Here is a 26,900-nt window from a genome sequence, read left to right as displayed (position 1 = left end):
TACTCCTATTGATGCAGCCCAGAATTGCATTGGCTTTTTTAGCTGCCGCGTCACACTGTTGGCTCATGTCGAGTTTGTGGTCAACCAAGACTCCTAGATCCTTTTCACATGTACTGCTCTCAAGCCAGGTGTCACCCATCTTGTATTTGTGCCTCTCATTTTTTTTGCCCAAGTGCAATACTTTACATTTCTCCCTGTTAAAATTCATCTTGTTTGTTTTGGCCCAGTTTTCTAATCTGTCAAGGTCGTTTTGAAGTGTGATCCTGTCCTCTGGGGTGTTAGCCACCCCTCCCAGTTTAGTGTCATCTGCAAATTTGATCAGGATGCCCTTGAGTCCATCATCCAAGTCATTGATAAAGATGTTGAATAAGACCGGGCCCAAGACAGAACCCTGTGGCACCCCACTAGTCACTCTTCTCCAGGATGAAGAGGAACCATTGATGAGCACCCTTTGGGTTCGGTCAGTCAGCCAGTTACAAATCCACTGAGTGGTAGCATAGTCAAGACCGCATTTTACCAGCTTCTTTACAAGAATATCATGGGGCACCTTGTCAAATGCCTTACTGAAATCAAGGTAGGCTATATCCACTGAGTTCCCTTCATCTACCAGGCATGTAATTCTGTCAAAAAACGAGATCAGGTTAGTCTGACATGACTTATTTTTCAGAAATCCATGCTGACTATTGGTGATCACAGCATTCCTTTCTAGGTGCTCACAGACTGTTTTCTTAATGATCTGCTCCAGAATCTTCCCTGGTATTGATGTCAGACTGACTGGGCGGTAATTATTTGGGTCCTCTCTTTTCCCCTTTTTGAAAATAGGGACAACATTTGCCCTCCTCCAGTCTGCCGGGACTTCGCCTGTTCTCCAGGAATTCTCAAAGATGACTGCCAGTGGTTCTGAGATCACATCTGCCAGTTCTTTTAATACTCTTGGATGCAGTTCATCTGGCCCTGGAGACTTGAATACATCTAAACTAGCCAAGTATTCTTGTACTATCTCCTTAGTTATTCTGGGCTGTGTTTCCTTTGCTGAATCATTTGCTCCAAATTCTTCAGGTCGGGCATTGTTTTCTTTATTGGAGAAGACTGAGGCAAAGAAGGCATTGAGGAGTTCAGCCCTTTCTGTGTCCCCTGTTTGCATTTCACCATCTTCTCCTCTGAGTGACCCCACTGTTTCTTTGTTCTTCCTTTTGCTACGAACATACCCATAAAAGCCTTTTTTGTTGCTTTTAACCTCTCTAGCAAGCCTGAGTTCATTCTGTGCTTTAGCTTTTCTGACTTTGTGTCTACACGTGCTGGCTATTTGTTTGAATTCCTCTTTGGTGGTTTCCCCCATTTTCCATTTTTTGTACACATCCTTTTTTAATCTTAACTCAGTTAAAAGTTCTTTAGATAGCCACCTTCATAAAAGAAAAATCCACAAAGACCCCTGTGTAAGTTGCAGTGACCTCACTTCAGAAGTCTTGACCGTCTTATAGCTGCTTCTGCATTTATTTATACAGCACTTTTATTCTACAAAGCACTTTACATTTTCATTGAAATGATCAGTATTCCCATTTTGCAGCTAGGAAACAGATGCCCAAAGTCGTCATACGCAGCGTCCCATGGCAACCAGAGTGAGTCTTTCCCTCGTTTGGCAGGAGGAGTTCCTTTACTTATATTTTAAATTATCATGAAAGTAAAGAAAACATAACATACAAGAACAGCAACTAGACTAGGGCAACTGGAAGACCCAGTTTAGGACTCTTTGTATGCCTATCATGATAAATGAATTTGTGTGTATCGTTATTAACATTTGGGTCTACAACAAACATACTTGGGCTACTTCACACATTACTTGCATGTGGTTTCAAAATAATGTCTGACCTCCAGATCTAGGGCCTGATCTGCCTCTACCCCCCCCCCCCAATAAGCTTCATCCATTTTGGCAGCAGTGGCAGAAAGAAAAAAATACACCTAGCACTACAGTGGGTAGAGCTCACCACTCTGATGTGGGTGCAAATCTCCCTAGCAATCATTTGATGAGCAGGGAGAGGGTGATTAACCCTTCCTCTGCTGATCTATGTAGATGAGGGAGTTCCTATGTGTGCATGCAATGGTTTTGGGTGGCCACTGTCCAGAGGTTAGTCAAGAATGAAAATTGCTGCTGGGACAAAAACAGCCACTTCTGGGGTACAGCATCTAATTTGAGGGCAGGGGTGTTCCAAGTCATGTGGGAGTAAACTGATTGGGTAGTCTCTGCCCACTCAGCATTGTCCTACAAAATAATGCTTTAGAAGTTATTGTAATGCGTAAAGCAGCTTAGGATTCATAGTAAAACTAAGACTAGACAATCTTACTGCCTACTGAAAAAAACTACCACTTTTGTGTAGGTAACATCTTACAATTAAAGACTAGGAGGATCATGAAACATTAGAGATGTGATAGGTAGGACAATAGAACTTCAGTCTGGCATCGTCGCTTTCTTGCTAGAATCTCTACAGAAAGTTTTCACACTGAAAGCTTGTGCCTAGATCAGTGGGAGTAGATTGTAGAGTTTATTAAATGCAAGCATAAACATAGAACAGGCTTCCCTTGAATCTTAAGTTTGTCTCTGGGAGAAAAGCTTCCTCATCTCATGACTGACGTGCGTTTAGAATGGCAGTGGATGCTGACAGTACAGATCTCTTGAACCCCCAGCTGCTAAAATCCTCACAAACCCTGAACAACTTTTATCTGTACATGAGGAAACTTCTGCAACTACCTTCATTGCGAAGGCATTTTGTTCTCATGGCTGCTACTTAACGTACAGGATGCAATGCAATCCAGCAGGTTTACTTTTCTCATTAAGGTGAGATTAGTAGGGTTGTATCCAGTGATAATCCTAAAAATGAGAGAGGCTCATTGAGTCAGCAAAGGTGGCCACCAATGGAATAGGGAAGGAAACATGGGTGTGTGTCCCCCATCTCTCTCCCTGCAGCTAACCCAAAATCTGCTCCAGAGGGTTAGAGGAGGGTGGAAATGAATAACCATCACCCTCCCTCATTGGTCTGCTGATGGCAGGCTATTTTGGTCCACTGTAGGATTCTGTCAGGTTGCTCACCTCTTCTACAATAGATCTGTTGTTCACAACCAGTGCTTTTAATTTCCTTTGTTCCCAGAACAGTTTTTCTTAGACAATTAAATTGAAATTAGTAGAAGTTAGGCTCTTTCCTAGATGAGGCTAGTCAACTTCTTTTCATCCTTCAAGCATTAGAGAAAAGCATTAGAGATTGCTATTGGGGCTGCAGAAGAGAGAGGTCACTTTCCAAATTTCTTTCAAAGCAAATTACACAGAAGTAGTTGGGGAGGGGCAGAAACAAAGCAATTCAGAATGAGCACTGCACTAGCTGGTAGGCCTTTGGGGCCCAGGAACTAATCCCCATGAACAGATGGTTCTGGGTTAGATTTTAATTAAGGAAAATGCAGACACACACCATTAAACTTATGTGCATCCAATAATCTCGCATTTAGAAATTCATTCATATTGAAGAGTTTGTTAATATGCAACACCATCCTTTTATTTCAGCCTTTTCTACTATCTCACAAAGGCAAACCTGGTATGGGACTGAAGGAATCACTTGCTATGCAGAACAAGCTCCTTGCAATTTTCATACTTCTGGATGTGGAATTTTCATGCTGCCCCTCCAAACTTCTCACGTTGCCCTTGAGGAACATTCTCCTGCACAGGGTTTTCATTTGTCCTGCAACAGGGTCCTGAACCATTTCCAGCTCTTCTTTGAAGAAGAATTTCTCTGTCATTAATGCCCTAGACTATGGGAAGCATCTGTCTTGCAGAAAAGTGTTTCATTCCTGAGAGGAATACTGCTTGGATCAAGTTTGCCTTGAGACTTGTTGGAGGACAACCATCACACATTGTAATCAGGGGCCTTCCCTTGTGGCTGCCTCAGTCGGATCTGTAACGTTGAAAAAGCGCTCACAGTCACATGAAAAAAGATCTGCCAGAGGTTGCGTAGTTCATAGAGATACATGTTGCATAGGCAGATTAAGCCAAAACTTAGGAAGGATTTGATGTTCCGCCAGCCTGTGCAATACACAAACAGATAGCACTGCAAAGGGGAAAAAAGTCACAAGGATGTAAGTAACCAGTTGCATTTTCTCATATTTCTATAGCAAGCGGCATCCAGCTAATGTGCCAAGAGACTCCTTTCATACCTTTCTACTCGACAAAGGTAAGAAGGGGAGTGCAAATGTTACCTCCACAGTGTGAGCTCCCTTGAGAAAAGCTATGGCTTTCAATTTAAATCTACCATTTGCTGTGGCATTTTAATATCTTATCAAATTACCGTTGCCCAAAATTTGTGCACTCTAGTACGACCCTACCACAGGTGGAGGTACGATCCAATTTCTGAACATCTGTCCCGGCCCCCTGCATCTTGGAGATGCAGTTGAAGTCTACACAAGAGTCTTCTATGAGCCATATGAATCTTGTATAACCCTTTAAAAATAATAATAAATATTTAAAATAAATAAAATACCACAGCAGCTGAAAGTAAGCTGCCTGTTACCAGCTATTTTGATTAAATATTACCTGAAGCAACAAATATCTCCACTAAAAGAAGATACAATATGCTCTCTCAGGAAAGTTAGCATAATAAGCTTACCTGTTTACTGCAGTGCCATAAAATCATTAATGAAAATACAGAAATTTTCAGCAGGCCTGTGCAGAGGGTGTGGGTGGCCAGGTACACTGAGCCTCAGGGTCTTAGCCAGGGGCCTCCACCTGGGACCAGGTGCTTTTTTGTTTGACTTTATAACTTGATTCTAACATGTCCAGAAATGTCCAGAAAGACTAAACTAGAGTTGCAGTACAGTTCACCCACTACCAACCGAACTCAGAAGGAAACTTTGAAATAAATCTATTTACACTCATTTAATTTTTGACTCACAAGGTATGATACAACATACCCTAAGTCAGAAAGGGATTACAACTTTTAAGAAATCATTCAGACTTGTAAGAGGAAGATCCTACCTGATATAAACAAGCTGCTGTGCCGAGGAAAAAGGCAATAACATAGCTGAGGTCCTCTCTGTCATTCTGGGGAAACAATTGGTGTCCTTATTTAGTAACAGAAGTTGCACAACTGGTCCCAGTGTCAGCCAAGCAGCCAGCACTTAGGTCATGATAAATGCAAGGCAGTAAAACACATTTAACTGCATTGCTTAAGTAATAATAGCTAAATAGGTATGTCTACATTCATTTAGCAAAATTCAAGTGAGTATTGCCATCTGTTCACCATCAAATTAATGTTATTCTGCATTTACTGAAATTGGTATCTGAAATATTCCCACTGGACCACTTTTTTTCAATGTACAACAGCTATCATTGGGGAAAAACTCTTCCTCTCTTTAAATGCAGATCAGCAGAGATCTCATTTTAAGAGCAAATGGGGTACATGGGTGACAAGTGCTAAACTCCTTCCCCCATCCATTTTTTATCTCCCTGCAGCCTGTCCTCCCTGCCAATCTTGATTTTTCTCTAAGTAGAAACACTTGGAAATAAAAATTCAGGAGACAGACTATGAAGAGGAGAGCTGGTGTAGGGCCTTAGCATCTCTCACAAATGTGCCCCTTTTTCTCTTAAAACAAACAAAATGTCCAGCCCATTTTCAGCAATAGCCACAGATCAACATTTAAAGAGACTGATCTGCTGCCATCACATGCATCCACTAGATGGTGCTCAGCTCCTGCAAAGTAAAAAGTAAACTGGTAATGAAGAAATCCCACAAAGCAGTATTTACACAGATGGCAGCTAAATATTATATGATATACTTTCCTTAAGCTGTAATATCTAACAGTTGTATGAGCAGGAGCTTTGGATCTGGGAGATATGGGTTCCAATGGATTTTGGTTTGTTTCTCACATTACAGAAATCCTGACTTCCCAGAACATGTGTGCACATAACAAAAGCAATTGTTACACACAAGCAGCACATTATTTCTTAACTGAAATATGAGTTCCTTATGAGAAATTGAAAAGACAACAATGGCTGTTGAAGACCACTTTCAAAAGGAAGAACAATAAAGACTAGAATTGCATGCAAATCAGAAGGTTCTTCAATGATAATGGGGAAGGTGTAATTTCTAACTGTAATCTGTGGGCAATTATAGAGTACAAGTCAATATAACTTTATGTTACATGCTTAGTGGAATATTGAAAAATGAAACAAGACCTCAAGGACATCTCATTTGTTATAACCGTTGCATGGGTAGTAATAACATTCATATATTACTTTCGTATTATATTATAATTTAGTATCCTGTGCCAGAAGAGAAATCCAGAATAGTGTGTGCAGTTCAAAATGACTTTTCAAAAGTGTATTTTAAATTTCACTGAAAACATTTACATTTGAATTGAAAAGAAAAAGTGATGCAATTCATCTGAAATGGACTAGAAATCACACCTGCCATTTAGCTCAGCTGGTTAGAACATGGAGCTGATAACTCCCATAAGGCCCAGCTGCAAATTTCTGCATTGCAGGGGATTGGCCTAGAATCCTCTGAGACCCTTCCAACTCTATGATTCTAGGAGCTCCCAATGTGTAGTGCAGTCCTCCAAAACATTTCCCCAGAGTGGAGAACATAGGAAAGAACAGTTTTAACTAGTGCATCCAGAGCTTTAGCTTGGATTGCTGTAAGTGAACAGTAGAACTTCCCAGATCCTTCTCTCATCATCTATCTATGATCCTCTCAATACAGAGAGTATTTGCAGCAATTCTGTGTTCTAAAGGGATTCACTGAGAGAAGGTACTCCATCATGGATTTCCCTGATGCAAGAGAACAATTCACTGGCCATGTGGATCAACATCCCCACAGAAAGCTGCTTGTCCCCAAACAACCTGTCACATGATTCAGCACTATCACACTGAGAGCTTCCTCCACCACCAGCAATCAATGTCATTGACATCCACAGCAGGCAGGCAAACTCACCATGTAAACGGCCCAGAAATGATGGGGTGGTCAGAAACACACCAGGGAAAACCTACTTCTGTTGTAAAGTTTAATAGCTAGACCAACTCAAAGAATCTTATTAAAGTCTACATGTGAAACATTCTGGACTTCTCTACTGGCTCAGCTTCCCTACAAAAAAAAGCTAGCGACACATGTCTGAAACATGTTAGTAACAGAAAGATATTGCTCCACCAGCTGAGATGTTGAACAGCTTAGCTCAGAAGGACAAACCCAGCCTGCAGGCCATAGTTGCCAGCCCTCTGTGGGAAAAGAGGGGTTTCTCCTTATCCAAACAATATTCAGAGAGTGATTTAACTCTATCACTTATTGCAAGAGCATTTTAAAAAAAGAAATTGATAGGTAGGCCTTCCAAGACTGGGCTTTTGTTTTTCCCTGCTACAAAGTCATAAACATTGCTACAGTACCTGCAGAAGACTCTCTATGGCATGAAAACCACGAATTAAATTCAAAGCCCCACATAAAAGGCTGAGTAGAAAGGAAACAATCCCTGACAGAGTCACAGGTTCCAGTCGCTGGTGAGGGGCTGGAAGGCAGAGGGGAAAAAACACTTATCAATATTTAAAGATGTGTTCCTTAATATTTGAGCCAAAAATGTTAATGCTATTTTTCAGTGACTTCCTGCTCAAGATTCTGTAACTTAAATGAGAAAATACTCATAAGCTGAAGAGACTCCTTTTTCATTTATTTTAAACTGAGTACTTGCTTAGAGAATATATAACAGCAAGCTGAAGAAGCATAACTCTCAGAGCACATTGGGGAAAATATATTTTGCATGAGCAAAAACTGAAACTCTCCAAGGCCTGGTTAAAAATAAGTTTTGAACAAATGCACTCAAGTTCTTCAGTATTAGGCTTGGATTACAGCACAGCTGTAAATTTCCACAATGTAGAACTAGCTGGTGAAATTAGTCTGCAATTAGCTACTGAGTAGTTAAGTCTCACCCTTGAAATAGGGCTCTCAGAGTTTGCTTTTCTGCTCCACTAATGCGTAAGTTACAGCTCTTAATGAATGATTTATAGCTGAACCTAAACATGCTTACTCAGAGGTAGGAGCTCAATGGTACTTACTTGCAAGTAAGTAAGTGCACAGAAGTTGACAGCCTGATCCTTTTCCATATTTTTAAATGACAGCAATGTGGAATATTACAAAAAAAATGAAAAGTAATATACCCATAATTGGTATTCTAGGAGGCAATGAATGGGATCCATTCATCTCCTAAAAGTCTTCCAAAAACTATTGTCAGTTTATCCTTCTCCAGCACTTTTAGCCCCTTAATCAGACACTCCTTTGTTTCTCACAAGGAAGTCCAATTGATCCTAATGGACTTCCTCCCAAGTAAATGTACATAGGCTTAGTGCCTTAGTGTATTTGCTAAACGGGGCACTGTGAAGCAGAAGGAGAGGTAGGCTAAGTATAACTTCTAGCTTCACTGGCAAATCCACAGAGGGACCCACTGCACAATTCTCTTACAAACTATACTGACGCTAAAAGATGCGGAGGAGGTGGCTGAAAGTAAGCATTTATGCAGACATTCATCAGTGCTACTGGAGAGCCAACGGTACCCACAAATATCTGCCAATTCATAGTGAATGTGTGTACAAGCAGTTACTGTGCTATTCCGCAACAAGTGACAGAAAATGAATATGAAAAAACAGGGCAAAATCCACAGTAGTCTAGGCAACACAGAGAGAGTGACAATGAGGTTACTGAACCATATTTAAATCATTCTGTTTAAATCAGTGAAGTGTAAAGGTGCCAACAATGAAGTTAATGAGCTGGAACATTAATATTGAGAGGGGTGTCATTCCATGTTGTTTGCATTGAACAGCTGCAGCAGAAAAAGGCTCTCCAAAGCAGTTCATAAAGTCAGAGAAAGCACAGCAGCGACAAAGGGAATTTCTCTAGAAGAAGAAAACTAGACTGTGAGCATCACTGTTTCCAAACTCTGGAAGGAACACACTAATCTGTGCACAGCTTAGCTGTTGTTTGGAAGAAACATGTTTTTTTAAAAATACAGATTTCTATTCTACATGTATTTTACTCTAAAACAAACATGTCAGAATAAACAGATTATATGAGATAACAATTCCATCAAACCTCAGTGAGCTTCATAGTTAAATAGAGACTGGCTTCCTCCCTACATTCATGTCCATCGTTCTAATCCAGAATCACATATTCTAGAGGCAAGTGAAATTTTGCAGTGGCTTTTTACTTATATTCACAAATTCAAGCTTGTTGATTGTTACAAGAGTGGAATAATATGGTGGAGCCATTAGCAAGACCTCAGATTTAGCAAAATTTTAGGATCAAATTAGACATGTCATTTGACCTTGAGGGAAACAATGGGACCTTTCCTCCCACTGCAAACTGAAGGTGCTGTGTTGTGGGTGGGAGAGATTCTAATCAGGAAAGCAGCAGGGGCAAAGGGTTAAAGTAGTCTCTCCATGCCACACTCCTGATCCGGAATAGGCCCATTGCAATGGCCATTTATTTTATTTTAAGACAGGCTAAACAACAAGAATGACATCTAGTTTGGTCCCAAGATTTACAAGACTGGTATAAGCAAACTGTTCCAGTTTTGAACCTTCCAAGCAAAATTATGTTTAAGGAAACAAACTCACCTGTAGATATTTTCCCAGTACCTTTGTATTCTGGAAGAGGTACATGTGGATACCCATTGGCTGAACCCAGTTCAGACAAGGAAATTTGATAAGGTGGTCTCAGCCTGATTTCTGTCTGCATGTCAGCAAGGTTTATCTTTGTCGACAGAGACCGTGGGTTGTTATATCTCTGCTTGGTTCTCTGAATGAAATTATCTGTGTAAAATTAAAACAAAACCCCCTTAGACATATGTTAATAAAATCATCTGAGACCCCATGGCTTTATGGGCAATATAAGTCTCTGAGACACATTTAAATTCATTATTTGGAATTCTTACATCCATTGTGGAAGGTTTTAATATTGTTGCTACTTTATAACTAATATATCATGGGCTAATTAATTTTGCAGCACCAAAAAATTAAGCGCTAGAAACCTAATTATAAATAAACTAATGACTCATGCACTGACAAGCCTGAAAGTAGGGCTAATATAATTAATGAATTGCATTTTGTTTAGCTTTTCATGCAATTCAGAATATATTCTTACAAAATAAAACAAGAGCTTGTTCTGAAAACAAGCCTGTTTTACTTCAACACACATAATATGAGAATTAACAGCATCCATAATGATGAACTTTCTTTCCCAACAAAAGCATACGACTATACATATGTAAGAGCAAAATACATGCTTAAAGGGGAAAGCCCACAGGCTTCTTCATTTTCGACATATTCTTAGGGCATCTGGAATCTAAGAAATTGGGGGAATCCCCAGCATAGCACACAGGGGGAGGAGAGGTGGGACTGTTGCATCTGGCAAGCTGAAATGCTTGCATACAGAACATATCTCATACATAACACAACAATGACTTCCACCCTGTGATTCCACCAAAAAAATAAAATCCTTCCTAGTTGTGGCATCACTTATGGCTCCCTTCCTAGGAAGACCTACCTAAACCCACCGCTTCAAAATGTCATTAAACAGGTGAAAGCTCTCTTTTTCTTTGTAAGGTGCTGGAAGAATGGGCTATATATCACAGTAAAGGTTTGTGGCTCATGTTTAGTTATGTGGTTATGTTTAGATTTTAACTGTTAATTTTATTGTGTCAGCTGAGTAATAATAATAAAAAAGCTTTTTGTAAGCCACCTTGAACACTTTGGGGTAGAAAGATATGTTACAGTTATATATATATAAGATCTAAAACAAGTCCATCATTAAAGAAAGTGATGAATCCTCTTTACCGAACTCAATGAAACAGTATGGTCTAACAGCTGTATTTGTCTTCATCATGTTGTATGTGGTGATGAACTCCTTTTGAAGCTCATCCAGGAAACAGAAGGCCAAGACACTGGGGTAATTTTCAGTGCAGAGCATCATGTAACTCACTCCCAAGGAACTAATAAAACTACAAAACAAAACAAAAACATTTTAAAATGTGTTTAATGTTTCAGAATTAAATTCATGCATCTACAGCTTGACTAGAGCAGCTCTCTGTGCTGTAAGAACAAGAAAAATGGCTCTGAGTGTAATGAAATCATCAATATTCATGAGAAATTGTAACATTGTTTTCAAGAGGAAAAGGTCCCGGGTGTGTCCCACCACAAGTAAAAAGCAGAAGAGTATGCGAATTTTTCCTCTCTAAAGTGGGAAGAAGGAAACAGATCAAAGAGGGCAGGTGGCCTTCCCCTCTTTAACCTCTGAATGTTTTAATTATTGGTTGTACATAAAAGGACATATTCATTCCAAAACCCAAAACGAAAAAGTTCTTCAGAATTATCTTTATGAGCCAGAGAATGAAATCGTGCCCTAGCAATGATGCTTCTTCGTCAGTATTCAGTGATGGCATTAAAGGAACACATCAGAAGCTGGAAAACTCCCCAGATCTAATTGAAATTCTGGCATATGCTTACACTCTTTATTTATTAAACATTCTGTTAAAACACTGCATTAGTTCATCATTCCTTCAAAACAATAATTCTAGGACAATTTTAGGTACATACTGTACATCTGACACTTTAAAAATAATTAGACTGATATACTGATATACTAAACATCAGAGATTTATCAAGAGTACTTAGGGAAGTTTATTTATAAAGGTCAGTGCCAGTAATGTACACATCAGATAATAATATGAATTACCTAATTTTGAACTGTGACTATTGATTCTTTCCCCAACTCCATTTGCATCTACTTACAAATAATTCATTCCCCATTTGGTCTAGGGCCCACTTAATTATTAAGATCATGAAACACACACACTGTAGCACACAAACTCATTTCAGATAAACCATTCCAAAGTATAGTTTTGGTACAAGAAAAATGAAGGCAATGAGAAAAGCTTGAAATTTATGTTTTCAGCTTAAAGATACACATGGTTTTATGGCTGCTGTACACTGCTGTAATTTAATCCAGATAAACATAGTCCATCTAGGTGTGCATAAGGCATGCTGGGTTTTTCTATACAGTGGTGCCCAGCAAGACGAATGCCTCGCAAGACGGAAAACTCGCTAGATGAAAGAGTTTTCCGTTTTGGAGGTGCTTCGCAAAACGAATTTCCTATGGGCTTGCTTCGCAAGACGACAATGTCTTGCGAGTTCCTGCTGGGTTTTTTCCCTCCCCCCCTTTTCTATGCCGCTAAGCCGCTTATCAGCTGATCCGATCAGCAGATAAGCCGCTAAAAGCCGCTAATAGCGCTAATCCGTCAATGGGCTTGCTTCGCAAGACGAAAAAACCGCTAGACGAAGAGAATCACAGAACGGATTCTTTTCGTCTTGCGAGGCACCACTGTAACCTATTGGACAAAAAGAAAAAGCACTACCAACAAACTCATGGTCTTAGACACAAAATATATTGAAGTCTGTAGGAAAATGAAAGAAAAACTATAGGCAGGAGTGACCCAACACTCTCAGCAGGTGAAGTCCCAACTGATAATAATATAATAATAATAAATTTTATTTATATCCCGCCCTCCCCAGCTAAGCCGGGCTCAGGGCGGCTAACAACAATCAAAAACTAAAGGTAAACAACCAATGGAACAAAATGGCATAATGTGCTATGACATCACACTACTGCTCCCACCATGTGTTCACAGCATATTTTGCCCCATTGGATTCATTTCATAAACACTTCAAAGGAAAAGCATCTCTGTTTCCAGAAGGGTAGTGCAAGGCTTGGCTGCCTATGATATACTAGGGTTTATGTCAGGCCACTATATCAAGATAATCACTTGATTTGCCTTCTGATTAGTCTGCCGTTATATGCCTTATATATCCACCCACATGGTTCAGCCTGGACACAGAGATCCAGCACCGAGGGCCTTCTGGCAGTTCTCTCACTGCAAGAAGTGAAGCAACAGAGAACCACAGGCAGAGGGCCTTCTCGGTAGTGGCTCCCACCCTGTGAAATGCCCTCCCACCAGATGTCAAGAAGATGAGTAATTATATATCTTTTAGGAGACATCTGCAGGCAGCTCTTTTCCTGTGTTTTTATGTGTGCTGGAAGCCACCCAGAGGGGCTGGGACAACCCAGTAAGATAGGCGGGATGCAAATTATTGTTATTGTTATTATTATTATTATTAAGCAATACTGAAACAATATTTATTTTACTGTATTTATAACAATTAAAATTTCATTACAATTAAAAACTGGGGAGCATTGAAGAGCTACATAAAACAGATTCTCCTCTCCCCACAAAAATGGGGATCTGAACAGACCAATTTAAAATAACTAGAAGACTGGCAGAAAAAAAATGTCTTAACCTCTTGTTTTAAAGATATCAGAGATGGGGCCAGTCTAACCTTCTTTGGGAGGGAGTTCCACAGTTGAGATGCTGCCACCAAAAAGGCCCTGGCTCATGGCAGTGGAATGCAAAACAGGATCTCTGAGGATTACTACAATTTATGTGCGTACATATATGAGGAATGAAGCAGTTGTACAAATGCCTTCATATTTAAGATTTATGAAAATACATCATCATTTAAAGCTAACCTAGTTCCCCCCCAAAAGCAAATAGTTGTTTCACTCCCTATTATAGCAGCCAACAGTTGTATGTGAAACAAGATAAAAACAAGATAAAATCCCAAATAAAACTTACTTTAGGTTATACAGTCCTGCATGAAGTGTGCATCTGTCAGGAAGGTGAGAAAGTCTCTTTGCAATAGTTTTGAAGTATTTTTGGCACTCCTGCACACCAACGTTTTGCTCATAATCAGTAGAAGCAGATAGAGGGAGTCCATCTCTCACACGGACCACCGAGGCAGACAGGATCATGGACATTGCCAGCAGGCACAAGGAAAATCTGAAACAGAACATACATATAGAGTTTGATTTACCTTTGCTTTCATTCACTACATTTCCAGTAAGTGCATCTCGGGGTTCTAGTAAAATCCCTGGTTCAACCCCTGAGAATATCCCATCTGAAACTCTGGAGTGCCACAACCAGACAGTGTACTGTACAGAAAAGTGAGCTAGTTAGATCTGACTTCCTATGCACCTAATTCTATTTCTTATATTCATATGGCATTTAGCAAACCATCACAAAAGTAATTCTGTCACCACAACTGGCGGAAGAAGAGCAGTCACAAATTGTTCCAACCACAAAACTGAATCACCACTGAAATATATATAAATGGGCCCTGCAAAAAAATGTTGTAAAGTGTTTCTGTACAATATTCCAGCCAGCCATAGCCTCATCCAGGCTGCTCTATTCTGTTTCACCCACTTTCCCATTCACGCACTCAATGAGTGACCACTAAGCATACTCAGCCTTAACTGAACTGTTTTGTGGAGACCGAATGGTCCCTAAGATTTTTTTGCTAACTTTGGGGTTCTCCTGAACATGCTGGTGCCTCTCCTCCTGTTTCACAGTGTCCTTGCTTTGGCTGTCATCCTGCTTGCATTCATTTATAACTCCTGCAACAAATATTGCAGTGTGGAGTGCTCTTGTTCAGAGTTCTAGCCAGCCAATCAATCATGGCCTATTCCAGAACAGTCCTTTCAATTTCCCCTCCACACTAGTTTCCATTCCCCACCTCCAGCAGTCAACCAGCATTGCATGGTACACTGAGATGACTTAGCCTCCCTCCTTTAAACACAGAGCCTGCCAATAGCTTCCTCTTTTGCTTTTGGGGGCTACATAAGTTGGAGAATGAGTTTGCTCTTAGCATATGAGATTTGCTCCTAGCTGGATATTATTCCTAGCTGTGAGAAATATGATACTTCATAATATGTGGAAAACAGGAAGAGCTTATTAAAACATTCATAATGCAGAAGGTATCTCTAGTAATAACTCATAGCAGGCATTTAAAATGCCTACTAGGCAGTCTTTTTGTAAACTATCCCAAACTGTAATTAAGAAACACTCAAGTTTCTCTTTAAAGTACTCATAAAACTAGGAGAGCATTTTGAAACTTACCAAACAGAATGCTTTTGGTATCTACAGACTCCCACAATTCCACTTGGGCACCACCCTAAAGTCGGTCAACCTGGAGAGCTGGGCAAGGATTATCACAGTTTGTGAATTGTCATCTGTACTGCTTCCCAGCTCCAGGGTTGCATGCTGTTCCCTGAAGATGCTGCAAGTACATTAAAGCAGCAGCACTCGAGTACACTTAACCACATGTACATTTCTCTTTTCCCTTGGGAAAGGCCAGTGGGTGGAAGAGGGATGTCAGCTGTAAAGAAGGTGGCAGGAGAATGATAGGCAGAGAGTGGGCAACTAAATTTTTTGACACAGCTGCCAAGCCAGCCCAAAATTGTAGATCAGATGCAAATATGTCACTTATTCACTGAATACCATAGTCTGCCTGCCCAATTTCTTATGCATAGCGGTACGGCCCTAAGAATGAATAGTAGCAAGTTACTTTTAAATGCCATTAATGGAACAAAGCCACGTTTAGCTCAAACCACAGCTCACGAAACCACTTTTAACAATGGTTAATGCCAAGCCAGTTTGCAACCATGGTTAGAAACATATTTGCAAATTGCAGTTTGATACAGTACAGATGTAACATGGGTTAGCTTTGAAAATGAAAGGGAGAGGAAAATTCACATCCAAGAGGAGAAAGTTGTGTCTGAACCTGTGGGGCATGCGTGAATTCTTAACCATTATGAATGATTAAGAAGCATTATGAATGCGCCAGCCAAAGTGTTTAACACAATGCTATTTTTGTCAGCTTTTTTAAAGAAAACAATGGTTGCGCATGGAGACAGATGCAACTGGAAGTACCAGTGTATCCGTTCCTCGAAAACAAACTAAAGAAAATACTCACAACACTAAACAGGTTCACAAAATCCATGCTTAAAGTATGGAAGGAGAAAGCAGGTAAAGTGCCCCCAACCCCATTAATCCCCCTGGCCACCACCCACTATTCCACCATGCAGTCCACAGCTTCCAAACAAAAACATGGCAAGTCAAAAGTTTACACAGCCTAACAGACGTCTACAAAAATGACAAATCCATACTAACACAAAAAATAAAAGACAAACTAGGGGAAACTAAGTGTCCCCTAGTTTGTATACCCTGGCTGACCCAACACCAACTGCACACCTTAAATAACCCAGAAGTCAAAGGACTCTGAACACCTTTGATAAACTTCTAACAACAGAGGGACACAGAAAGGGAATGGAATCCACAATATACAAACTACTACTCAAGACCCTACAAAATTGTGTTCAAAACTCTGTTTAAACTATGGTCTAAACCACCCTTTAAGTCCATCTCAACCAAAAGAAGAGAACTGAAACTAATTTATAGATGGTACCTAACAACTCAGGATGCAAGTGGCGCTGTGGGTTAAACCACAGAGCCTAGGGCTTGCTGATCAGAGGGTCGGCGGTTCGAATCCCCGCGACAGGGTGAGCTCCCGTTGCTCGGTCCCAGCTCCTGCCCACCTAGCAGTTCGAAAGCACAAGTAGATAAATAGGTACCGCTCCAGCGGGAAGGTAAACGGCGTTTCCGTGCGCTGCTCTGGTTCGCCAGAAGCGGCTTAGTCATGCTGCCCACATGACCTGGAAGCTGTACGCTGGCTCCCTCGGCCAATAAAGCGAGATGAGCACTTCAACCCCAGAGTCGTCCGCGACTGGACCTAATCGTCAGGGGTCCCTTTACCTTTACCTTTAACACCTTAGAAGCTGGCGCTGATACACCCAGGAACCTCACCTAAATGCTGGAGAGGCTGCACCACTACAGGCACATACCTCTGAAAACAGAGAGGTTGTATGTACCCTTGTTAACCATGAAAATCCTTTAATAAAAACAATTTTTAAAAGGCAATGTAATGGTGTGTTCTGTAAGACACTAGAACTAGACTAGTTTTGTTCATGAGGCTAAAATAGTTTAACTGCACATCTGTCAGTTTAAGTGGCCTGTAATTCACAGATGCAACATGTGTTCCAACAGTTCACTTACAAGATTGCATACTGTATAAACAAATTTCCTACAGTAAAAAAGTCCACGAGTTCAGTCTTAATACTATTCTACCTAGAAAGAGATTTTTCCTCCTATCCTTATCCAAATTTCCATAAACCAAAATTAATCTTACATGAGAAAACAAAGTATAATTCTGGTGACCTTATTATATAATGCAATTTCTGTTATTTTGAAACAATTCTGCAACGTATAAAGCTAGTACAGTATCTCCTTTTCTCTCAGTAGGTTTTTGTATTTTAGGACCAGAGATACAAAACAAAATCCCAAATACTAGGGAACTGGAGGAGGTTAGAGCGTCACAGGACTAGATCTATTTTACAAAATCTTCCCTAAATCCTGGATAAACAGCATTCATTTCCTTTGAACTCCTATTTATGCAAAGGCAAATTAGTCACTCTTCCAAAAGATAAGCCTCCCTAAAACCGGCAAGCTGTTTTCCATGCATTACCAGATGATAGTAGCACAAAGCTGTATTTAGCTACAGCCCTATCTCATATCATTAGTCAAAGGGGTTCTAAGTGAAACCGTGTTCATACCTCATTGCATGATATAAAATGTACTTGTGGATTAAATTCGCCTGTGAGCTGCTCCTCTATTATGTATATCATTTGAGAATGCTATTATCCTGTTATCTCCATCCTTACATCTTGCACTTTTAGATATACTCTGGTTGCTTCCAGATGAACTGTTTATTGAGCATTTATCCTTATTAATATGCACAAAGATTGTGGGGAGGTTAGAAGATGTTGACTACTTACCGAGCATTCATTTTTATTAATATACGGGGAAGTTACATGACATCAAGCAATCATCATTCCCTACTTTCTGGTGCATCCAATCACTTTCCTTATTGTGAAATGTCTGATTTGGGGGAAAGAGTGGGTTTGTCATGCAAGAGTCCTTATCAACTTGAATTGCATAACTTGGATTTGTCAGTGTGTGAAATAATAGCAACAGTTTAAAAAGCTCCCTCTGAGACAGACTACCATATGCACTGCTACTCACAAGTAGAGCTTCTATGAGTATAATCACCCCCGTTTTTTTCTGTGAGGAAGACAGCTCCACTCAAGAGAGTGAGGACATCTTCGCAGGCTGCAGCACTCCATATTTGCTTTGGAGAACCACTCCTCAATCACTTGGTCAGTTTCCTTGGCATTACACCTCCAAATGTATGGCTAAATTGACCTCTGCTCAGGGATAAACTATGCAATGTTAAATGTGTGTCTGACTTAAACTCCTCTTAAAATGCACTAACTATCCACTTGGGAGGGAACTGAAAATCACTGGGATCACAGCAGATGTGGAGCATTCTCCAGATGTGCTCTCTGCATTAAGGGAAAGCTCCCAAAGTGCCGATGGGAACTTTACAGGTTTTCACAAAATTATTTCCATTGTAACTGCAAGGCAGAAAATGGGTAAAGTCTCCCTCCACATCTCCTCCATCCCAATATTTATCAGCCATCCATACAGCTGCTAATAGCATTTTTTAAAAAATCTGTATGTTAAAGGCAAAGACTGCCATATCTAGTTTGCCCCTCAGAAAATGAAACATGCACAGCAAAGTGTTGAAGAAGCATTGCAAGTTGGTTCAGAGTAAGGGTGGCTTACATATCGGGACAGAAGAGGGTCCAGAAATATATATATAAATGAGTGATGGGAGACCCTAAAAGTTAAGCTGTCAGTAATCTTACAGAAATATATTTGGGTGAAAATATTTAGTACTCAGACAATTTCAATAAATTACTAACACAGTGTCGTCTAACACTCTAATGGTAGCGAAATAAGTTCAAAGCAAGATGAAAGAAAGGTGGGTTTTGCAGACTGTTGGGGGACATGTGTGTAAGAACGAACAATATACTTAAACTCATATTTCTCCAAACCAAAAATTAAGTTTAATAACACATTGTGTTCAGTGGGGGCCTACTCCCTAGTGAGTGGGTTTAGGATTATGCCTAAAGGTTTTCTGAAACAACTATTCCTGAAAGAAAAGGGCACTGTTACAGCTATACTTTTATTTGCAACATACTGTACTGGAAAACTAAGGAGACAATTTCTTTTTCCATCTCTGAAAGAATGGTATAGAAAATTATGGGGCAAAGAAATCATGAATAAAATTACATAATATATTTTTGTGTTAGAGAAGAGAAACAAAATTGATGTGTTTGGAGAAGAATGGAAATGGCTTAGAAACTGCTGGAATGCTGAACGAAGTATTATTAAGCAAAATCATTTTCCTTATTATAAGGTTTCTCCTTTAGTGTCCTTATGTTTATGTTTTAATGATTTTTTTCCTATTTAAATTTGAGATGAGTATGAATACATCCTTTTAAAAACTTTTGGCTTTCTCATAAACATAATAAATAAAGTAATGGGATGCATGACAATTGCTTTTAAAATAATACTGTGGATAGACAGCCTGTATTATGGTACATAGTGATACACAGAAGGCAGTAGATCATGTGCCAATACTGGCAGCTTTTACAGTTGTCTGGCTAACATTTTATTATGTTGTTCTTCATAAGCCCACATAGGCAAGTATAATGGCTGAAATCCGTTATTTAATAATGTGTTCAATTGTGTTGACTGGCAGTCCTTTCAGCAACCTAAAGGGGGCTTGCATTAACAACAGACTGTTACTTTATTTTTCATTATTTACAATAAAATAGGCTTGTAATCAGCCACCTGCCTGTTTGCCTCAACTAAGGGTTGACTCCAAGGTCCCAGCTGAATCTCCATTGCTTTGAAGCTATAACCACAAATGCAGCTGCCATAGCTCTGAACCATATTTTCACTAGGCTATGCTCACGTTTCCAGTCTCAATACCCGTATCTTGAAAGGTGGAAGACAGCCCCATACTTTAAGGCAAGTATAGGGAACCTGTAACTTACTATCCAGATGTTGCTGGACTATAACTACAGTTGTCCCTGACTGGCTGAGGCTCATGGGAGCTGGTATCCAACAGGGTATGGAGGGCTATAGGTTCCCTATCTATGAGCAACACCAAAGCTAAGATCATATGCACACTTACCTATGAGCAAGTCCCACCTAGAAGTCAGTCATTGTATTGCCAATACAAGTTGGAGCCTGGATATCTGAAGGAGCATTTGCTTCCATATAGACCTACTTGTTTGTTAAGATCATCAAAGGAGGCTCTCCTAATGGTGTCACCACTGGCTGTGGCACAGAATGCGGCAACCTAAGCAAGGGCCTTTCTTGTGGCTGTATCCGTTCCACAGAACTCCCTCTGCCCTGAAATATGCTTGGTGCAGATTGTGTTGGATTTCAAGACCTGCCTCAGACTTAGCTCTTTATCTCAACCTTTGCTGACTATTATTATTATTATTTCATTTTAATAACTGCTTGCTATGTAAGGACTTCCTAAGCAACTTGCAAAATTTTAAGAGCATAAACATAAAGCAGAGCATAAAATAAGGAAAAGTAACAATACATAACAATTAAAGAACCCTATATTCCATAAATCAGACCCAGCTTGAAATTGTATTTATTGCTGGCTGCAGTGGGTATAATTTTATAATGGTTTTAATATGTATTTTATCCTATTGTATTTTGTGAACCGCTCTGGTTTTACTTAGCTGAAGACCAATATATAAATAGCTTTAAATAAACTAACCAACTCATTCTTTGGGACTTCCTTCTAAGTACATATACATAGGATTGCACTTAAAATCAAACTACATTTAGAAATCCCACTGACAGTCAATAAATATTTCAGAAGGGTCAAATGAAAAGGTTATTCTAGGATAAGATAACAATGAATCTCATGTAAACCACTGAAGGAGGAAAAATTACTTCACTTTAACACCATTTTTACACTGCGGTACCATTTATTTGCAAGATGTTGTAAGAAATAGTGTGATCTATCCTTGATGGAACAACTTCCTCTTAGCAAACTAAGAGGAATACACTTGTAGCTTTTTGAGTTTACACTATGGAATAATGTTACCATATGAAGAGAGTTGCATTAATGTAACCTTGGGGATACACAACTCAGAGTAACATATGGCCAAATCAATAATTAACACAGTATTATTACATTCATTAAGCAATAAAAACATGCTCAAGAAGCTGAGGCCTAACCCACAGTGGTAAGGAAGACCTTCCTGGCATGTACTCCCTCAGGATGTGGTGGACTCTCCTTCATTTCAGGTTTTCCAACAGAGGCTGGATGGCCATCCATTAGGGATTCTTTAGCTGCGATTCCTGCATTGCAGGGGGTTGGACTAAATAACTCTTGGGATACCATCTAACTCTGCAGTTCTATAATTCTATGATTCTACCTTTGGGACACGGGTGGCGCTGTGGTCTAAACCACAGAGCCTAGGGCTTGCCAATCAGAAGGTCGGCAGTTCGAATCCCCGCTCATGTTGCTCGGACCCTGCTCCTGCCAACCTAGCAGTTTGAAAGCACATCAAAGTGCAAGTAGATAAATAGGTACCGCTCCAGCGGAAAGGTAAACAGTGTTTCCGTGCACTGCTTTGGTTCGCCAGAAGCGGCTTAGTCATGCTGGCCACATGATCCGGAAGCTGTACGCTGTCTCCCTCTGCCAATAAAGTGAGATGAGCGCCACAACCCCAGAGTCGGTCACAACTGGACCTAATGGTCAGGGGTCCCTTTACCTTTACTATACCTTTACTAACCACTTAATAACTTTCCACAGCCATACCGACAACAATTGCCCTAAAACGTCACAGCATTTCCTCCCCAGTATTGTATTAGGGAAGGCTGAGGGAAGGATTCCCTCACCCCCTTTTATTTCAATAAATCATAAAGCAACAAACAAATAGTCTCATTAAATCCCCCACTAGTAGCACCCTGCATGGAAGGGCAAGGGAGGAAAACTAAAGGGCACCCTTCTTTTCCACAACTACCAAGAGGCCTTGCACTCAGAAATGCAGTTTTTAGTGGTAGGCCTAAAACCCTAAATATATATCCCTCATTATGCAAGAGCACTTCCTTCTCCAAATCCTCCCCAATACGCCTTTTGCCAAAACCCTAGAGGGGGATATGCGAATCGCAAACGCACACCCAGCTACATTAGCTCAGGTATTTAAGGGCCGAGTCACTCCCCCCCCCCCGCATTGCCCTCTGGCACAGTTACAGTGCCTTGAATTGCTGCATGGCGGGCAAAACATCCAACAGCTGCAGCGTTTCCCTCCCACCCCTAGAGAGAAAACTTCCCCTGGTGAACTTCCACCTGGTCAAGGGGCTCTTGAGGCACAGAAACGCCACAAGGGAAGACGAAGCAGCAGCAACTGGAGGCTGCAGACGTCCCCTCCCAGGTCTCGAGGACCGTGCCAAAGGGCGCAGCTGTGGGGACGTCCCTGGGGAGGGAGCCCTATGCCTGCTCCCTCCTCCACAGGAAGGGCGCACCTTCGCCCAGGCCCACAAAGACAGGGCCCGCGCTCCTACGGGCAAGCTGGCTCAGTTGCTAGGCAACCACTCGGGGCTGCAGCCAGCGCGCGGAGAGGGAATCGGAATTACCTTGCTTAATCGACCCGGCAGCATCCGTAGCCGGACCGCGGCTCCACAGCCTCGCGCATAGCGTTCTTGGGCGTCTTGACACGTCACACTCAACAGCGCTCGCTTGTAGAATGCGACGTCACATGACGCCGCGTAAAAGTCGCCATTGCTCTGCGGGGGTAAGGAGGGGAAGGCGTAGCTTAAGCCGCCATTGCTTTGTGGGGATATATGGCTGCGGGAGCAGCCATTGGTCTACGCAGTCGCGGGTGTGGTCTGAATCTGCCTATGGGAATAATGGTGGAACGGCGCAATACTGCTCAGAGGTAAAGTCCTATTGCATTCAGCGGGGCTTGCTCCCAAGTAAGTGGTGCCGCTGGCTAATTAAATTGCCGTATACCTTTAAAAAAAAACCCCGCCCGAGAATTTGTATAATCCAAACCATGATTTTGGGAAGTTGAAACAAAAACGGTACACCTGGATTTGAAACTAGGAGGGATATTAATTGGTTATAATCGTATTGTCTTTATTAGGGACTAGCGCCTTTTGAGATTTCGGGGTTTACATGGCAATTGTAAATCGAAAGATCCCAAAAGAAATAAATAAACTACTGTATACAATTAACTGGATATTGATTAGTACTTTCTAAAATAGTAAAATATAATTTGAGGTGTTGCACAGTGGTATATGGATTTTTTTAAAAAAATATTTTTTATTAACAAACCAATCAAATCAAATCACATAGATTCCAAATTACAAAGCTGAATTTTAATTTTTTTGTTGGGGGTACCCATATTTCAAGTTCCGAAAGGGATCCAATCATGGTATATATAATTTTTTTTTTAATGTAATTGACCTAGAATACGAGCAGATAATGTCATTTTAATAAACTTTCATGCCCACTCAAAAATACCTTTAAACCAAGAGCTAAATCCTTAACATCTTAATTATCTTTGAATAATCAACACTGGTGGAAATGAGCCAAGATGGTTCTGTTCATAAACTTCCTGCAATAATGACATGTCTTCCTCCAACACTGTGTTCTCAAAATATTGTCTGTGGAAATGAGGGCAAGCAGCCTTTAAAGGTATGCTAGGATCCCAATCTGAACTGAAGAATGCACATCTACAGTATTCCTTCATTCTAAGTGTGTGGAGACAGGAAAGGTAAGGTATTCTGTATATATGCCCAGAAGTACTCACTGTATTTATATCTGTGGCTATACATGGATAAGTCTGAGGGCTAAGGCTATGGGGCCAAAGCCAATACTATCTTCAAGAGATTATTTCCCCCTACACCACTGCAGTGATAGTCCTTTCAATACTGTTTGATAGTTATTATATTAGCTTTATGATTGCTGAGCCTAATATATAAACCACAGGCACATGACTTAGAAACTTTTCTTTATTAAATCTGAGTGGTCTCTCCACAAATCTAAAAGCCTAACAGTCTGGTTAAGGGTTTATGGAGAGCATTAGGATACCTACAGACATATTTAAAAACTGGCGTCATAGTACAAATTTCCCATTGGGGTGTGTCTGCCTTTTTTTTATGTTGGGATGCTATGGACAGATGTAAAGGCAAAGTGACCCCTGAACATTAGGTCTAGTTGCGGACGACTCTGGGGTTGCGGCACTCATCTCGCTTTATTGGCCGAGGGAGCCGGCGTACAGCTTCCGGGTCATGTGGCCAGCATGACTAAGCCGCTTCTGGCGAACCAGAGCAGCACACGGAAACACCATTTACCTTCCCGCCGGAGCGGTACCTGTTTATCTACTTGCACTTTGATGTGCTCTCAAACTGCTAGGTTGGCAGGAGCAGGGTCCGAGCAACAGGAGCGGGGATTTTTTGTAAAGCAACTCTTTTTTTAAAATGCTGAAAAATTTAGAAGGGGAATAAGTGGCCTCATGATGTTGTAAGCAGCTAGCCAACACAGCACAGCCAGGTTCAGCTACAAACAGGATGGATTTTCCTTAAGGAAAAGGTGAACAAAAACTGATGAATACTCATCCACAGCGGACTCACAACTCAAGTTACAAGTATCTAGATGCACACTTAGGCTGCAATCCTAAATGCACTTGCTGCAGCGTAAGTCCCACTGAACATTCTGGGACTTACTTCCAAGTAAGCATCAATAGGGATGTCAGTAGATGACCCATTCCCACCTGCTTTTTATCCTTTTTTGGATAATTTCTGAAGTAAAATTCAAAGACAGTGGTAGGATTTCCCTATATAATACACTGGGAGAACAGAAAAAACCTAAGGATGAGATGTATGACAATACCTTTATTCCAATATTTTCAATATGTACCAGTTTGTATTGATTTTCTGTACATGTTTGTATTGCTTTCAAAGCACCAAGGTTGATGTGTTCTGTGGCTCACCAAGAAGAAGAGTGTACAACCTGCAGAAAAATTGACAAACTGTCAGGTTCCTGTTGGGGAGGATGCCAGCATTTGCCATCTTTTAAGAATAAAGACTACATATGTGCTGCTATGAAAAGAGTGATATAGCAGGTGAGTGCTCAACATTATACTACAAAAGTCCCCCTGAAAGAAAGAGAATCTTTAATATGCACGTGTAGCTACGGCAATTAGCTCATGTAAACACATCATCATGTATGTCATGATTTTGTACGTCTTTTAAAAGTCAAAAAGCATAAAAATATGCTAAATTGTGTTTCTGCTGTTTAAACATGTTTTTTATATATAACAAGTATGTTTAAAGTAATATTCCTCCAAAATGTCTGAAAAAAAGTATGCAACATAATTTTGCATACAGAAGAGGAACCACAGGGAAATAATCAGTCCATTGATATCTATATATTTTTAAGTATCATGACAAACTCATTATTTTATGGTGTATAATCTGTTATTGTCAAACATCAAAACTGCTGCTCAGCACCACTGAAGTCAGTGGGAAATTTGCCAGCAACATCAATGTATAGCAGCTTCTATATAAACTAAGCAACCAGATATTTTAGGGTGTTAAATGTGCCAAATATACCCAGAATTAATTATTTGGCAACAGCCTCACAGGTGAACTATGCAGACATTTTTATTCTGAATGGAACAGATCTGACCAAAGATCAGAGTTAAAATGGAAACTGTTTTACCACCAATTATGATTGTTGTGAATTCCTCATCTCTAATATGGAGCTATTTGTTTGTTTGTAAATGCCTAGAATAATTTTTCTTCAAACATTATATAAACTTCATATATAATCATCTTTGGAAGAGAAGTCTGAGAATCTGTACTAATTACAGTGATGTTTTTTCTTATACAGACAGTTGTCCTTGGGGAGTGGAGCTCGACCACCTAATACATCTCACAAAGGCCGACAAACAATCTTCAGATCTCAGTAACTCCCCATCATAACTGAGCTGCACTAGATTTGAACTGACAACTTTGATGAAGGATTCTCCATATCCAATTACCCAGGTCCCTGATGAGCTCAATGTTTATCTGAAAGCTCTGCCTTCTGAAGTGTGATGAGAGGATTCTTCCCATCTTCAGCTGGGTTGCAACTTGCCTGCACTCCCTTCTATCAAATAAAACTTTTATTCCATTACTCCTCATCTCATTTCTGGCCTTTTTGTTCTCACAGGAGACCGTTGCCTGCTTAATTTCTCCCTCCATCTAAATTAGTGTTTGGCCATGTAATTGAATATATTTAATTGTAGAAGGAATTTTGGCTATTTGCTGATTATATTAAAAGGACTGAGAGCTACATTCAGCTCATCAAGCTAGGCTGAGCTAGAGTTGAACCCTGGGGACCCCCTGATGACTGTCAACAACACAGACAAAGCCCTTCAAGGTTCTGCTTCCTGCCCTGTTACGAAAGAGGAAGGCAGCTGACATTAGGCTGGACTGGCAGGAAAACAAATCTCAACAGGGGCTGGCTTTCCTCCCTCAAGGGCTGGAAGCAGGAATGGAGGGAAAAGGCCAGTCACATGTCCATAGAAGAATGGAATAAAACTCCCTGTCACTAAGCTATTGAGGCTCTCTTTCCTTCCTCACAAGTCTCCTGCCTTCACCTAGAGCCCTCCAGGTGTTCTGACCATGTTCTGACCATGTCAGGTGTTCCTGACCATTAGGCTGTGCTGTCTAAGGCTGATGGGAGTTGGAGTTCATAGGGTTACAACAGGCATAGGTAAACTTGGCCCTCCAGATGTTTTGGGACTACAACTCCCATCATCCCTAGCTAACAGGACCAGAGAACTCAGACCTTCTATTCCCCTTTCAGCACCCTTAACACTTCCCAGGATCCTTTGGGGAAAGCCATGACTGTTTAAAGAGGTACAGTACAGTACTATTTTCTATATATGGTGCAGATGTGGCCCTAGAGTAACACAGTAATGAGAAAAGACAGGCATTTTGAT

At 40.6% G+C, this 26,900-nt stretch overlaps 1 protein-coding gene and 2 long non-coding RNA genes across 6 annotated transcripts; 2 read left to right on the top strand and 1 right to left on the bottom strand.

Moving 5' to 3' along the window:
- Positions 1 to 1,437: 1,437 nt before the first annotated feature.
- Positions 1,438 to 24,851, bottom strand: SEC22A (SEC22 homolog A, vesicle trafficking protein). Of its 4 annotated transcripts, none has more exons than XM_081188901.1 (7): positions 24,830 to 24,851; positions 13,705 to 13,908; positions 10,853 to 11,016; positions 9,635 to 9,829; positions 7,418 to 7,536; positions 5,015 to 5,080; positions 1,438 to 4,091 (listed from the first exon to the last, which is right to left on the bottom strand). In XM_081188901.1, the coding sequence occupies exons 2-7, from the start codon at positions 13,884 to 13,886 to the stop codon at positions 3,891 to 3,893; spliced, it is 927 nt and encodes a 308-aa protein (XP_081045027.1). In that variant the 5' UTR covers positions 13,887 to 13,908; positions 24,830 to 24,851; the 3' UTR covers positions 1,438 to 3,890. The 4 variants fall into 4 exon arrangements, with proteins under 4 accessions (XP_081045027.1, XP_081045025.1, XP_081045028.1 ...); XM_081188899.1 differs by lacking the exon at positions 24,830 to 24,851 and adding an exon at positions 22,543 to 22,682; XM_081188902.1 differs by lacking the exon at positions 24,830 to 24,851 and adding an exon at positions 22,543 to 22,682 and having other exon boundaries at positions 1,438 to 3,938.
- On the top strand, positions 4,100 to 6,958 carry LOC308584339. Its single transcript, XR_014006778.1, has 2 exons — positions 4,100 to 4,214; positions 5,913 to 6,958. It is a non-coding gene; the product is annotated as an uncharacterized lncRNA (long non-coding RNA).
- LOC308584293 lies at positions 22,743 to 26,089 on the top strand. Its single transcript, XR_014006749.1, has 3 exons — positions 22,743 to 22,881; positions 24,874 to 25,034; positions 25,805 to 26,089. It is a non-coding gene; the product is annotated as an uncharacterized lncRNA (long non-coding RNA).
- Positions 26,090 to 26,900: the final 811 nt, after the last annotated feature.

The sequence above is a fragment of the Podarcis bocagei genome (assembly GCF_964188305.1).
Source record: "Podarcis bocagei genome assembly, chromosome: 1".
NCBI lineage: Eukaryota > Metazoa > Chordata > Lepidosauria > Squamata > Lacertidae > Podarcis > Podarcis bocagei.
This window is presented reverse-complemented; position numbering and strand designations above follow the sequence as displayed.

Bases quoted from the DNA above. Each gene is read 5' to 3' on its own strand.
- SEC22A (XM_081188901.1), bottom strand. From the start codon at position 13,886: ATGTCCATGATCCTGTCTGCCTCGGTGGTCCGTGTGAGAGATGGACTC. The intron at 11,017-13,704 runs GTAAGTTTTATT...TTTGTTTTGTAG, and splicing joins GCAGGACTGTATAACCTAAA to TTTTATTAGTTCCTTGGGAG. The intron at 7,537-9,634 runs GTGAGTTTGTTT...TCTGCCTTCCAG, and splicing joins TACTGGGAAAATATCTACAG to CCCCTCACCAGCGACTGGAA.